This window comes from Grampus griseus, assembly GCF_964374135.1.
Source record: "Grampus griseus genome assembly, chromosome: 7".
NCBI lineage: Eukaryota > Metazoa > Chordata > Mammalia > Artiodactyla > Delphinidae > Grampus > Grampus griseus.
The window spans coordinates 26,343,758-26,359,874 of record NC_139001.1 but is presented as its reverse complement, the minus strand read 5'-3'; the positions used below and the strand labels follow the sequence as shown (position 1 = coordinate 26,359,874).

Genomic DNA, 16,117 nt, shown 5'->3' with positions numbered 1-16,117 from the left:
TCTGGTAGAAGATGAGCCGGGGAATGGTAAACCTGAGAACAGAGCTAGCTGTCCTTACCAATTGAAATGTCATCTTGTGGAGAGTTAGGGAGAATGCTCCAAGCATCACTTTGGAGTTTCTGGGTGGCCTCTACAAAGCACTGTCCTCTCCACACCCCCTTGCCCACATCTAAAGATGTGATGCCATCATCTATACCTTTACTCAAAGGAGCAAAATAAAATTAACTGTGCATTTATCCTTAGTGTTGTGAGTCATTCAAACCATTGACAAGGGGAATGAAAAGCATTTTAATCATATGTACCAGGGGACAAAATGTAATATGGGGATGGAAACAAGTATTTTATAATTTGGCAAATTTTGGTGTGCTAAGTGACACTGAATAGCTGTGTCATGAAAAGAAGTAGTACAGTCATGCCAGGGGATTCAGCAGAACTCCTTTCCAACATCTGCACATACACTTTATAATTATGCCCCATTTAATCTCCCCCTCTAGTCAAAGTTCCTTTCAGAACTGGTCAGCAGGGAAATCGATTTCTAGAATGAGACCTTTAGTTACTAACCTCAGAGTGGATTCTCATATGTATGAGCTGGTTGATATACTGCTTTGCTTGAAGCCTAGTAGATTTTTCCTAATTCTATAATGATCAGATTTTTAAATATTTTCCTCTAATAAATTTTTACCTTCATGAAGTACTTCAAATCTTGTTTGACCCAACAAAGAAGAAAAAGTCAGGGACAAACCCTGGGGAATGAGCGCATAAAGAAAAAGCCATTGAAGAAATATATTTCTTAAGTTTAAACCAAAGCAAACAAGAAGCACATGACAATATATGGTCCTAATAAAATTTTATTGAGAAGCAGTTAAGTCAAATCCTTTACGGAACACAGAAATACATACAATTCCAGCCCTTTCCAATAAATGGCAATATAACATTGGCGTGGGATCCCTGAATATCCTACTCTGTTTTGTACCTGTGGGAGAGAAACAGTTCTTCTACAGCTTAACAATACAGAAGTGGGGTGCTCTGGCCTATTTAGGGGGAGCAGCGGTGAAGTCAGAATTGAGTATGGATAACAAAGGATTATAGATGAGTTCAAGTAGCCAAAGGAGTAGAGGAATTAATGTTTACTCTTCACGTTTTGCATTTCAAACTCAGTCAAGAGAAGGCAGGGCATTATAAGATTAGACACCAATTAACCTGAGGACTTATGAGCAAAGTATACCTCTCAAGTTATGCGGGGAAGTTGTAATAAGAGAGAAAACGGCCGCTTTTACCTAAAACTCTACCTACCGTGAAGGCTTTTGATGCCAAATAATTGGAAGTGACATCAAAGATGAAAGAGGGTCAAACGACTCTAAGGATTAAAGACTGACTTCTTGATGGGACCAATAGGATTGATGTAAATAACTGATCGTGACGTTCATAGAAACACACGACAGGATAAATGAATACTGCTTGACAAGGTTTTAAGGTTTCACTACCTAGTCTTTACATGGAGATAAAAGATATTTCTGAGTTTTCTGGGAAGCAATTTTGCACAGTTTTTCATCTTGTTCTGTTTTCTAACAAAAAGAAAAATATCTGAGGGAAAAATGATGTAACAGAAATAGAACTGAAATGATGCCTCTTCCTTTCAAAACTAAGAAACTAGTGTAAAAATTTCAGTTTCTACCATGGTGTTAGGGTATTAGTCTGAGTTTTATAGCCTTTGCCTGAGTTTAAAATCCTATCAAACGTTCTGAGCTCTTAAACATAAATAAAACAAACAACGGCACAAATATAAAATCCTGCCAGTTTAATAACTTACAAAGCTAAAGTAAACAATGAAAACTGAATTGTGTTTGCATTGATAAATTTGTTAAGGGATGGCAGTAGCTAAACAGCGATCCAAATAGGAATAAGAATCTTATTCAAAATGTTCTTCTCCCTGCCTTGATGTCTTCCTGGGGTTAAATTAAGATGTTTGCTGAAGCACTGTGATCAGTCTCCTCTGGTTAAGAGAAAGTGTTTTGTTCTTTTTCCCTTGGTTAGTAACTATAGTAGCTAAAAGTGCAGGTACAGTACAGTAAGACATTTAAACCAAACGGGGTCTATTCTTTCAAGCTGGACACCCATCCAAAGGCAGGTTAGCTTTCCTGTGGATGCTGACACTGTTCATGTGAAATGTTCACGAGAAAGGCACAGCTTGCACACAGCTTGCCAGCAACACTTCAAAATCTGAGAGGCACAAGGTTGTCCCTGACTAGCATGAGTCACAGAGGAATAAGCTAATCCTGGGAACTGAGCAGTGGGCTGTGTTTTAGATCCTACTGTCAGTAGCCTTTAAAGGGTCAGGCAATTGCCAATAATATTAGCTATTTTGGTGCTAAATGGAAAAGAATAGGGGATTGCTATCCACAGGAACCAACATATACTCAGTGGGGATTTGGTTCAAAGTTCCAATAAAAAGAGCATGTTTTTGTGACCGAGAAAGCTGTGAAATAGGCACATTAAAAATTCTTAGAGCCTGTTTTCTTAAAAGCAGCAAAATGTTTCAAAATCAGTCAAAATACATAGAAAAGACAAAACAAGCCTGGGAAAGTCAGCAATGGAAGGAGGAGGAATGGGAGCTGATGAGTCAAAACACTTGTACAGAATTTGAAGCACCAGGGATTCCTCACCTACCTTATCAGTACCCGATCCTGAGGGCTCAGAAATGGATGAGTGTTAAAGCCTAGGCTATGCAAAGGGACAAAAGCCATTTGTTCTAAGAATAATCACTGGATAATACCTTCTCAGGAACCAGCATTTCTATGGAAAGCTTAGCGATTTTGCAATATAGCAGCCCTCCCCCCCTTTTTAAACAAGTAGAATGCTCTACTATTTAGTGAAAAGATCAACATCTAGATAGATAGGAAGGAAAACATCTTATGGCTTGTACCAAGCAGCCAACGCTTTATAAAGCATAGTCATTGCAAAGTAAGTAAAACACAAATCAGAATTTAGAAGGTCAGTCAGAAAGGGTGGACTCAAATCCTAGGTCATAATATATTTACACACAGAAATCTCATTTCCCGATCTTACACTAATCCCAAAGAAGAAACAAATATACATAAGTAGTTCCAAAACATACTAGCTTATTTGGAGAAAACAAACTTTTTGTTAGCTTATCTTGAAATAACTTTCAAATCAGAATTTTCATACAATGACCATCACATTTCAGAAGTTTTCGATAAAGATGTTGGATTATAGAGCCTGGATGCTCTACTAACAAAAAGAGGCAAATTTGAAAGTATGTTTATCTCTAGTTTAAATAAGCATTGTGAATTTGAAAAAGGGTGTTTAGGTCCCTAGCCCAGTTGGCAACTCTTGCAATTTTTGCCCTGGAAGCATATAGTTATATTTTTGTCCCCTTTCATTATCAACCACTTAGAGAAAAGCAAAGTCATAAAACTGTCATAAAAAAAAATACTAAAGGGAAGAGGTGGAGGTCAATATCCAGCGATAAGCATGTATTTATCTACATTTAGTTGTTTTAAACAGTTTTAGAACTGTAACAGACGGTTATATTCATAAGCTTTAGTAAGAATACGACTGCCTCCAAGTTCTGAAATATATGCGTATATGCCCTCGAAATACTGTACATATATCACCTGTCCTCCCTTTAGGATAAACTGAAGTTAATTTAGATTTCCCTGGATATTTTAAAATAAAAGTAAATAATAAAAAAGGAACTGAATTAAAGACATATTCTGAAAAAAAAAAATCAACTAAATCAAGTACACAGTTTGACTCTATTGTTGCTTTAGCCCAGGTATGATATACAGAAAGGCTCATGCAGTGAGTTGCACTGGGGGGACTTTCCTCTTACAGTTCAAATGCAGGAAACCTGGCTTTCTTGGGCACTAGGAGGTCAGCCAAGAAATAAATTGTTCCAGCCATTCCTGAAGGAAAAGAAAGAGGCACAAGTTATTACACCAAATGATGAATGTATTATAGACTGGCTTCATTTTGCAGCATAAATGACATTATGATATTAACTTAAATGATTTAAATGAAGTGGGCACCTGTTTATATATGTTGCAGCTTGTTAGACAAGATCACGAGTGAGAGGCTCAGCCTCTTTACCCAGGTGGAAGACAGGAGGGAAAGCGGAGCCAGACAAGTTCAAGGCATGGCCCTGCCAGTTACCATATGTGAGCTCCTTCACCGTGGCCCCATTTACCTGTCTGAGCCTCAGGAACCTCATCTGTGACATGAGGAATAATGTATATTTTTGCTGCGATGATTTATGATAAAACATCTGCAAAATGCCCAGCATGTGCCTGGCTCCATAAACAGTAGTCACCATAATAACTACTACTATTGGGTCCATGGTGGTCCATAAAAAAACTGATTTTTAATACTGAGTTATTGTATTAGGAAATAAAGAAGCAGTTTAAGAAATAACTATGAAATTAATTTGTTGACAAAACTCAAATTAAGATACATTAATTACTAAGCAGAGAAGCAGATGCTGATATTATAAGGCAAGTAAGTAACGTGTGAAAAATACCTTCAAAGAGGGAGAAGGGGGTGTCTGGTGTTCTGCATCCGTGTTCTCCATAATCTAAGCACCATTCAGCGAACTGAAAATGAGACCAAGTTAAATTACTGAAGTGATTTCTTCTAGAGACCCCTAAAAGTTGACAGAGATTGTCTCTAACATTTACTCTGAAAAGTCAAAAACTATCTTCAAGGCAGAGAAAGGGGCTGATGCAGAGAAATGGACGGTCTAGAAGAGTACGAATGAAGCATGGGAGGAATTTAATGAGCTGTCTGAGCCATCTCCAAGGTTATCAGAGAAGAAAGAGAGGAACAAAACCACCTTACATCTCCCAGCACTCTTCCAACCCCACCACAAATGCTGCTGAGTAGATTTATGTCCTTTAAAAAAAAAAAAAAAAAGCTAATTCAACTGAATAGCTTTTTAAATTTTTATTTTTTGATTAAAAATTTTTTTCTTCCACAGCAAAACATTTAATGACACATGGGTAGTCCAAAGTTCTAAATAACTAACTAAGGCAGTCCTGTTTATAGAACTGCCCCACCAATGCCCTCTTCTCTCATTTTCTTTTCTTTTCCTTTTTAAAAAATTTTTATTGGAGTATGGTTGCTTTACAATGTCGTGTTAGCCTCCACTGCACAACAAAATGAATCAGCCACACACATACAGATATCTCCTCCCTTTTGGACTTCCCTCCCATTTAGGTTACCACAGTGCATTAGGTAGAGTTCCCTGTGCTACACAGCATGTTCCCATCAGTTGTCTATTTTATACATAGTATCAATAATGTATATGTGTCAATTCCAGTCTCCCAATTCCTCCCACCCCCCCTTCCCCCCTTGGTACCCATACATTTGTTCTCTACGTCTGTGTCTCTATTTCTGCCTTGCAAATACGATCGTCTGTACCATTTTTCTAGATTCCACATATATGCGTTATTATATGATACTTGCTTTTCTCTTTCTGACTTACTTCACTCTGTATGACACTCTCTAGGTCCATCCACATCTCTACAAATGACCAACTGAATAGCTTTTGAAGGTTTTTCTTAAACTGTGTTTGTTCTGTAGACTTATGGTGTAAAAAAATAAATGAATTAAATCAGATTAACTAGAGACACTTCTACAGCCTCCTGTGCAAAGGTGCGTTCTGTTCAGCGGTTCTGACTCCTACCTTACAGGCCCTGTACAGGTACTTCGCGTCCTGCGTGAGGTTGTACAGCGACAGGAAGGCGTAGGCATTCCCTGCAGCGCCGTGGCACAGCCCGTACCCCTTCTTCAGCAAGCCATACTGCCAGATCACATCAGCACACTGATAGGCATCATTGAGATACCGTTCCTCTTTGAACACCTGCAGAGTCAAGGGACATAGTTTTATTACAAGGGATAGAAAAGAAACCTCCACTGACCTTCCTTCCTGATAGGAGAGAAAGGGAGACAGGGTAAGGGAGGAGACAGGGAGGTGCCTCGGCAAGGAAGGGTAGGAATACAGAGACAGAGAGATGTGTTTTATCAGTGGGGACAAATTACAAGAATTCACTAGGTTTTTTTTTTGTTTTTAAATACATAACTGGGCATGACCTTGTCTGCATGGTGTAAGTTTTATATGTATGTATGTTTGCGTATGCGGGTGTTATTGGTGAAGTAGCCTTATTTACTTGCAACTTGCTGTTATCGTTAGTCAATTTCCAAAGAATAAACACTGTCTTTTCTCTAACAATGATACCCTTCACTACTAGAAAGTTTCTTTATACACTGGAGAAGAAACTGTTTATCAAATTGATTACAAAAACTGATTTGATTATAAAACACTATACTTTTCAGAAAAATAGATACGTCTTAACAATCTATTGTGGCCTCCTATATCTTGATCAAAGGTTTAAAAATATTATTATTTTTGGCCACACTGCATGGCTTGTGGCATCTTAGTTCCCTGACCAGGGATGGAACCTGTGCCCCCTAGAGTGGAAGGATGGAGTCCCAACCACTGGACCGCTTGGGAATTCCTGACATTTTTAATATCTCATTGCAGTAGAGAAGTAGAATAAGACAGTTTAAAAGTTTGTGCATTATATTTAACTTCCTGAAGGCAAAATCTGATATACTAAACGCTTACTTAGGCCATGAGATGCCAGTCCCTATTTAGAGTCTATAGGTTTGTAATTTGTAGAACGGGCACCAATGAACATAGATATCTTGGTTTACTTCCATTTTTCCCCCTCAAAGAAAAACCTTTTCTTCTTCGATTATGGCTCTGTCATAGCATGCTTTTTAGAAGTGATATTTGAATTTTTAAAATTATGGTAAAATACAGATATAAAAGTTACCATCTTAATCATTTAACGTGGACCATTCAGTGGTATTAATTACATTCCCAATGTTGTATAACCATCACCATTATCTATTGCCAACATTTTTTCAACATTCCAAACAGAAACTTCGTACCCATTAAGCAATAATTCTCACCCTCCCAGCCCCTAGTAACTTTTATTCTACTCTCTATGAATTTGCCTGTTCTAGATACCTCATGTTAACCATCACATCATATAAGTGGAATCCTACAGTATTTGTCCTTTTGGATATGGCTTACTTCGCTTGGCATAATGTTTACAAGGTTCATGCATGTTGTAGTATGGATCAGAAGTTAATTCTTTTTTATCGCTAAATAATAGTCCATTGTATGTATCCACCATATTTTGTCCATCCATTCATCTGTTGATGGACACTTGGATTGTTTCTACTTTCTGGCTACTGTGAATAATGCTGCTGTGGAACACTGCTGTACAAGTATCTGTTTGAAACCTTGTTTCTACTTCTTTTGGGTATATATACCTAGGAGTGGAATTGCTGGATCATATGTTAATTGTGTTTCATTTTTTGAGGAACCGCCAAACTGCTTTCTACAGTAGCTTTACCATTTTACATCCCACCAGCAATGCCCAAGGAGATTCTTTCTATTTTTAATTGAGCTCCTGGGATATTTATCTTGGCTCTGCCACTGAGGCTAATCTTGGCTCCTCTACCTGTCCGTGAAGCAGCCCCCTGTTCTATGAAATAATGTGTGCTGTGGTACAGATGGATACTGTGAAAATGAATTCTAATGCATACAGCAAAGTGATTTTAGGTCCAACAAATGGTTTGTCTATATATTGTTCAAGAATTATACAGAAAACTAATTTAAATTATAGAATTTTATATTATGTTTTCCAATTTATTTCTAAAAATGAGAAAATTCACGGTACCTTATAGGCCTGAATGAGCATGTAGATTACCCCAGGAGAACCGTGGCACCAGTGGACTAGCAGATCCCGAGTATCGTCCACACAAGGAGGGTAATTGCCGGAAGGGAATTTCAGCTGGCAGACATAGTCTACACTGGGCTTGACCAAACTATGTAACTTCCCATGGCTGACTTGAAGGCTGGGCTAAAAACAAGAAAGGGAATTATCAGTTCTGCGGAAACAAACAGACCTTCCTAAGGCTCAGGGATGAGTTTTAAATAAGAAGGAAAATATGACCAAAATGAACTGAAAGTCATTAAGAGGTTCTGGATTCCATCCAATTTTTTTACCTATTGGTCCAAACTAAAATTAGGCTATCAGTTAATACTTGGAGCCTTATGTACGTATTATTTTTCGATATTTATTGTTATCTATATACATATGGATAATTTTCCAAAGCCAATGCTTAAGAATGTGAGTGTATGAGAAGTTTCCTAAGGTTCTGATACCTTAAATACACTTTAAAGACCACAAAGAGATGCATTAGACAAACCAGGCACAACTTGCATTTAGAGAAGTGATAGGTGATATTTCCAATAGGAGAGGATGCTAACAAGTTGGGAGACCTGGGATCTAGATCCCGGCATTGGTGTGACTCTAGATTAAGCCTTTCTGCAAAAGATCTGGGACTGATACTTATGAAGGATTATTTTGATACAACAATGTATGGATTTATAGGACTCGTTGCCATATGGCATATGAGCCTTCATTTTTGATACAATTTTTAGTTTCTCCTTTTGGTCCTGGTCTTAATTCAATGCACCTCACACTTCTTTAAACAACAAACTCAGTCTTGTCTTTGCCAGGCAGGGGGCGAGCACCTGGGATGAGAGGGAGGCAGTGCTGTGAAGCACAGGCAGAGGCGGCAGGGAACGAGGAGATACCGACCATAAGGCGCTCACAGATACCGAACACGCAACGAAGTTCTTTAGGGCACATTTAGATTTCACTTTACCCAAAGAATATTGTTCAAGCTCAGTTTAAAACTCTAGAGGTGAATGACTGGATTCTCCTCAAACTTGCAGAAGTTATCCAAAATGGCCTAAAAATAATGTTTTATGTTGATACATAGGCACCTACCAGAATGTACTTTTAGGATTAAAAATTAAATCATTTCAAATGGATAATTATGTGCAAATGGAAAATTCAATACTTGGGTTTCCAGGTTTCTTACTACAACCGACACATGGAGGCAGAGGGTAAGACACCTGATGATCTGCTTCAAAGAAAGGTCATGAGGCCATCCAGTCATTAACATGTATGATTCTAATTCACCTTGAAACTTCAAGGTTTTTCTTCTTTCCTGAAAACTTTCAAGAATCTATATTTACTTCTGGAAATAGAGAGCCAACAAGGGAGTGTGCCAGCAAGGTAAAGGAATTTAAGTCTGAATTGTCAAAACCCCTAATTATAAAACTCTGAATTGAGAAGTGCAGAATAAATACAAGAGCTGGTCTCCTACTGCCACTAACATTCAGTGACTCTGCATTGAAAAGCAATAATAACCCTGTTTTTCAGCTTTGTTGTCCTTGTTTAGTTATAGGGAGAGGATAGGTCTGATGTTGATTTTGCATTATTATAGCCAGCTACTCAACCAGCTATTGGTATTTATATCCAACCACTCTTGTAGAACATATCAATGAAACACTTTTCTTTATGCCACATTGTACTCTGGGAAGTTGAGGGGGGCACCTTTACCATCATTAAAAATTCAATATTCTTTTACCATGAATTCTTATTCTTACACAAAGTGCCGATTTCTCCTTAAGGAGAGTTAAACAAGCCCCTGGAAATGATGCTCTCATGAGAAGCCCTCTTCTGACCTCCCCTCCCGGGTTATGCCTGATGCAGTAAACTCTATTTGCCCTTAGTCTATTTGGCTTTGGCTGATGTCCCTCAATAGTTTTAGATCCGAAGAACCATTGAGCATGGCATATTCAGCTATTTTTCAGGTAAGTTACACAAAATCCACCAAAAAGGCTCCTTAGTTTTGCTCTCTAACTGAGCTTTAGGCAGCATATTCTCCTTTGTTTTCTACTGATTTTGTTCTTACTCCTGAAATTTGTCTCAATGGGTTGTGCCTTATCGTGTGGAATAATACTAATTCAAGGCACCTGCTGAGAGAGAGCAGAGCAGAAGGCACTTCATCTAAAAGAATAGGTCAAAACACTTTAGTCTGCACAAGCGGCGTGAGGTGGGCAAGTGTGCTCACCTACAAATCAATCATCTCAAAGCACACTGGCTTTTATTTTTACACACTTTAAATGCACTTTCACAAGCACTGTCCCTGTTTACCTAGGCCAGGTGATTACCAGGAGAGTGATGCAGTGGTTGGCAAAATGAAAAAATAGGGCTGGAGCACCTGTCTTCTCACCCTAGAGAGTACAGTCAGGAATCACATTCTAGCTGCATCATCATCCCCTCTTACCTGCATCAGGTAGTAATAAATTCCTGCCAGGCCATGAGCGGCCCCCACGTAATATTCTTGGTACCATTCATACAACAGTGGAGTCCTTCCTGTGAAGTTTCTCTTTCTAGCTAGGTCTTCTCCAGAGGTTAAGACTGTTTCACAAATCTGCAGGGAGAAATTGACCGAAATAAGGAAAGAATGAGAATGGCGCCAAGGAACTTTTTGCTAAGAGGTACTGGAGAACATGGCAAATTCGACACCACCTGATGGCCATGGACGGGCACAGTTTGCTTCTGTACTCAGAGAAGCACATGGGATTATTCTGCCTAAAAGAGGGAGAGTCTGGAAGATTTTGAACTCTTTCTACTACAGCTCACAAGAATTCACCTGTCAAAGGAAAGCAAAGCTCCTTCAGATACAAGAGAACACCTGCACCTCGGAGGTGAAATCTGGCCCGTATTTTCCTCTGAATGGCCTCTAAACTCTCAAATGGAGCAGCTGGACTTCTTAGTCCAAGTCACTCTCTATACAGTTTCCAACAGCACTCCAAGTGAAGCTGCTGGTTCTCTGATCATGCCTGACCTTCAGAGGTTAAGATACACCTTACCTTCCAGCTACCTGGGATGTGCCAACCAGGGAAACAAAACCAATAGTTTAGGCAGATAGTAGGTGGGATCCTAAAAAGACTCCAAAAAGCACAAAAACGCAGTACCTGCTGAATATGGCTTTGAGGAATCTTTTCCACTCCGAAGTTCTTATTCACAAAGAGAAGAGCACAGATGTAGCCCATTCGTCCATAGAGCATTTCATTTGGAGCATGGGGATCAATCTTATTTAGGTGAATTAGCCTGGGAATAAAAATACATGCTTAAGATAATGTAAAAGGGACCAGGCAGAGATATATACTTAAAAAATGATATGTTTAAAACAACATACACAAATATATATATAGTTATATATATACACATATATGGAATTATTATATTATTTTAAATATATAATAATAAAATATATAAAATATAAATATTTAAATATACTTACATATTATAACCTATATATTGTTATACTTTAAATACTAAGAGGGCTGGGCCAGACCACAAAGGGTAATAATCAGGGTTCAAAGATGAACCATCAACTACATTTCTTTTCTTCAGCCCACAATGGAACTGACAAATAAGAAGTCCAAAGAATGAAGGAATACATGAGTGTGGCTGGGACCACCTGCAGCCTCCCTAGCCCCTCATGGAGGCATGCTCTGAGACCAGCAGTTGGGGTCAGAGAAGCCAAGACCTACTGGCTATTATAACATTCAGTCTGAGGAAAGGACTAAGGCAACACTCAAAGGGCCTATTTCCATAAAATGAAATGCCTGCTGCACCCCAGTTATCTCCTTGCTTGATTTATTTCTTAAATATGTCAACTGGCCTAGCTGAAGTGTTTGTATAGCAGCCTGAGTTACCACAAACGGTAGCACATACCGACAGCACAAAGGGATCAGTCGGTCTCCCAGCTATTACTCCTTCTCTTTGGAAAGAACCATGATTACCAGTATCTTGTATATTCCTAGAACTATTGTATGCACATATACGAATACATATACTTATTTATAAACATATTTCCCCAAGTGTTTTGTGGCTTTGTTATTTAACAATACATCTCGACAACCCTTCCTTAGCATTACATACAGAGTGATCTCATTCTTTATCACAGTTGTACAGTATTCCACTGAATGAATGTATTATAATTTATTAGCTCCCTATTGATAGACTCAGTTAAACTTCTCAAAAAAAAAAAGTTGTTTTCGGTTCTGGTTCCAGGTCAGGTGGAGTAACTAAGCACATGCCAACCTGCCTCTCCCAGTCAGTATGTGTAGCTCCAAAACCTAGAGAGAATGTGTGAAGCTGCTACTGAGAACCCTGAAAACTAACCAGTAGCTGGCAGAATGGGGATGACCAGAATCCGAAGTACTGCCAAATCAGTGGTGAGTTTACCACATTTTCCCCTCTGGTATTTCCCTGGCCTGAACTCAGTGCCGCCTGAAACCTGGAAGTGGGCATCAAAGTGCTGACAGAGACAGTCCCGGCAAGAGCCCTTTAGGTTTTTTTTTTTGCGGTACACGGGCCTCTCACTGCTGTGGCCTCTCCTGTTGCGGAGCACAGGCTCCGGGCGCGCAGGCTCAGTGGCCATGGCTCACGGGCCCAGCCGCTCCGTGGCATGTGGGATCTTCCCGGACCGGGGCACGAACCCGTGTCCCCTGCATCGGCAGGCGGACTCTCAACCACTGCGCCACCAGGGAAGCCCCAGCCCTTTAGTTTTATCTCAAGAAAGACCAGGAAGGGGAACTCTTAGTATCAGAGAGAGTGGGTAAAACACCTCATTTTTCTTTATTTGCATTTTTCTGTTCTTTCACTCCCTAGGCCACAAGCAATCTCATGGTGGCAGCAGAAGCCAAGGCAACAGGAGCCAAAACTCTGAGGGAGGGACCTGTCCTCATTGACTGGAGGGGCTGTGGTCCCAGGGGTGAGGGGGTGAGGGAAGGCCCATTGCCTCACTTCTCCTTCTAGCCTCCCCATCACTTGACTCCCAAGATGCAGGCACATTCGTGGGGAACCAGAAAGTAGGTGGAGCTCACAGAGGGATAAGAGCTCAGGGACGCAACTGTACTTGCAGTCTGAACTCTGAGAATGAACCTTTTTTTTTTTTTTGGTCGGGGGGGGGCAGGAAATATGATAGGTAGGGAAAATGTCCTTGCTATTCTACATTTTTCATCACATTTTTCATCACATACATTTTTCATGAAATTTTGAAAGCACATCCCAATTATCCTTCAATTATTCTATAAATTCAATGTGAGACCATTTAAATTATTAAAACAATTTAATTTTTTGTGAAACTGGACAAAATGATATTGGTATACTATAAAAGTATGGGGGGTAGAGTCAGGGAATTTCTGGAAAAGAGTAGTAATGAGAAGACATTAGCCTTACCAAAAAAATGACCTTGTCACCAGGTAGTTTATGACACTAAACATGCTATTTAATCTCTATACTTTAAATTTCTCATCTATAAAATGAATGGTCCCTTCTGATTTAAAAATGTATTTTTAAAGTAGTTACGTATAAACGATGCCTGTGTATGTATATTATTTAACTTTATATACTAAGAATGGTTAATAAGCATTTGAAGTATCAAAAATCATATCCCTGGAGTGATTGGTTATATCTGAAGTATTCTAGTAAGGAATCAACGTTCAGAGAGACTTGGCACTTCAAATAACTTTATCAAAATTTACACCAGAGGATTTGATAATAAGTGTAGTAAGGAATGTTAGAAAATGGATTTCATTGGTGGAATGAGTGGTGAAGATGGGTGGGACATCTGGGAGATGGTACGGGCTCTAGCACCGTTTGATGAGTAAGATCTAAGAAGGGTCAAAGGATGATGTGGCTTTCTCTGAGCCACAAGAACAGGGCAGAGGACCAATCGTGTGTGTGTGTGTGTGTGTGTGTGTGTGTGTGTGTGTGTGTGTGTGTGTCTTCTTCCTAATGTTTGTACATTTGGTAGAGTTTGGTTAACTGCTTGTGCCTTCATTTACTCAGTGGTAAGGTGATAGCTGAGAGGGTATATAGCCCCTACTTCTAATCTCTGGAGGCAACCAATATCTACAAACAAGAAAACAAAAACCTAACAATTGCTACCACCAGGCTATACATCAGTAGGTAGAGAGTCCTAACTCTGAAAGGAAGGTACTTGTGAAAGAGAAAACAATCCTCCTCTCCCAACCCCTCCCTCCCCACTTCCACAAGCCTGTGGTGGGAGGGGAACACTTAGGCTTAAAAATGAAGACGACATGTTTAAATAAGCAGAATGAGATGATTTTAGTGAGTAAAAAGGGCTTACAGTTATGAAACAATGACTGAGAAAAAGTTATGAAAGCATCCTTAAGGGAACTTACTCCCCAACAGGAAAGAGGGGTTTGAAAAAGCTTGGCTGGTTGCAGTTACTGACAAAGTTAAATTTGTCCATATTATATCTCAACAAATGGAGGCATCTCAATCAAATTGGTTAAATATGCAAATGTTGGCTCATGCATTTTTCTCTATTACAAACGCAGGCATTTAACTCACAGTGGAACAGTGGTTATGTTAGGAATAGGGCCACAGTGGTCAGAGGTTGCTTTCAATTTGCTTGTAATACCTTGATTGACTTTTTTCCCCCCAGTGCCAACAGAGTTATCTGGGTGGTTATGGACCATTTTTTTCTACTTCAATACTACACACACACATACACACACACACACACAAACAATACCCCTAATATTTTTAAATAACTTAATAACATTTATTAAGAAAAATTCTATTTTTTTCTCACACCAGAACTGGCAGCTCAGTAATGTTGAGAACTTAATAAAATCTGTTACTAGATACAAACTTAACTGTTGTAGTAAACAGAATGAACATCTCAGAGTTTTCATAGGAATTTATTATCGAGTTTTAATATAAATGTATCAAACCGTATAGAATTTAGAGATAGAAAAGCACTCTTGATTTTTGTAAAGGGTATTGAAAGAACTATTCAAAGAGGGAAATGACTATCAATTTTTTAAACAAACACTGCTCTGTGGGAGTTACTAAAAACAATTATTGCATATTGCATTAACTCCAATGATGTTCTCACCTAAATAAAATGTGTTTGAACCACTGAATTAGAAAACACCATTCCTTTATTTGCCAATGCTATGACCTGCATTACCACTAGGTGGCGATATATAACTAGCATACCAATTATTTTGCAACCAAACACATTTGCATCCGGGAAGTTGATAGCAGGTACCTTTCAGATACTCGAAAATAAAGTATTGTTCAGTGCATCTCATTATAATAATACTTAAGAAGGAAGTATTCCATTTTTTCTGTATTTAAATTCATTAAAACTCATTAGTTGCATGTATCTAACCCAGTGTTCATAGTGCACTATTTACAATAGCCAAGACATGGAAGCAACCAAGCAACCTAAGAGCCCAGTGACAGATGAATGGATAAAGAAGATGTGGCATATATACACAATGGAATACTACTCAGCCATAAAAAAGAATGAAATAATGCCATTTGCAGCAACATGGCTGGACCTAGAGATTATTATTATAAATGAAGTAAGTCAGACAGAAGGACAAATATATGATATCACTTATATATGGAATTTAAAAAAATGATAAAATGAACTTATTTACAAAACAGAAACAGTCTCACAGACAGAGAAAACAAACTTATGGTTACCAAAGGGGAAAGGGTGGGGGGAGGGATTAATTAGGAGTTTGGGATTAAAATATACACCCTACTACATATAAAATAGATAATCAACAAGGACCTACTAGGTAGCACAGGGAACTGTACTCAATATCTTATAATAACCTATAATAGAAAAGATTCTAAAAAAGAATATATATATATTATATATATATAACTGAATCACTTTATTGTATACCTGAAACACAATATTGTAAATCAACCGTATTTCAATAAACGTTAAAAACAAAGTCAGAAAGAGAAAGACAAAGGAAAAAAACTGTTGGTACGTTCCCTAAAAAAATGAAAAATAAAACTTATTAGTTGGATCTGACAATTACTAAAAGCAGGACTTTAAATCCATGTTTTACATGCTATATTCTTAAGATAAAATGAAGAAATGACAGCATTTATCAATCAAATGGTTATTTTATATGTTTTCAGAAACTCTCAAACCCGTATCATTGCAGCTCCATTTATTTGTTTTGCTATGTTGATATTAATAGCAACTGATCTTTAGAAGAGGCAAGTCACTGAAGGAAGAAAAAAGACATATAAAAACAGGATAATTCTGTTCCACTCCTAGCAATATTTCCCCAGGGTGTTACTGGGAG

General features: G+C 38.5%; 1 protein-coding gene across 2 annotated transcripts in view; it reads right to left on the bottom strand.

Moving 5' to 3' along the window:
* Nucleotides 1–832: 832 nt before the first annotated feature.
* LANCL1 (LanC like glutathione S-transferase 1) overlaps nt 833–16,117 on the bottom strand; it is a 44,092-nt gene continuing 28,807 nt past the window's right edge. For both annotated transcript variants that reach the window (XM_082658111.1, XM_082658112.1), the window contains exons 5-10: nt 10,931–11,066; nt 10,237–10,383; nt 7,770–7,952; nt 5,702–5,878; nt 4,538–4,610; nt 833–3,926 (exon numbers count right to left, since the gene is read on the bottom strand). In XM_082658111.1, the coding sequence (XP_082514237.1) occupies nt 3,850–3,926; nt 4,538–4,610; nt 5,702–5,878; nt 7,770–7,952; nt 10,237–10,383; nt 10,931–11,066 (793 nt within the window). In that variant the 3' untranslated portion in view covers nt 833–3,849. The remainder of the gene's footprint in view (nt 3,927–4,537; nt 4,611–5,701; nt 5,879–7,769; nt 7,953–10,236; nt 10,384–10,930; nt 11,067–16,117) is intronic.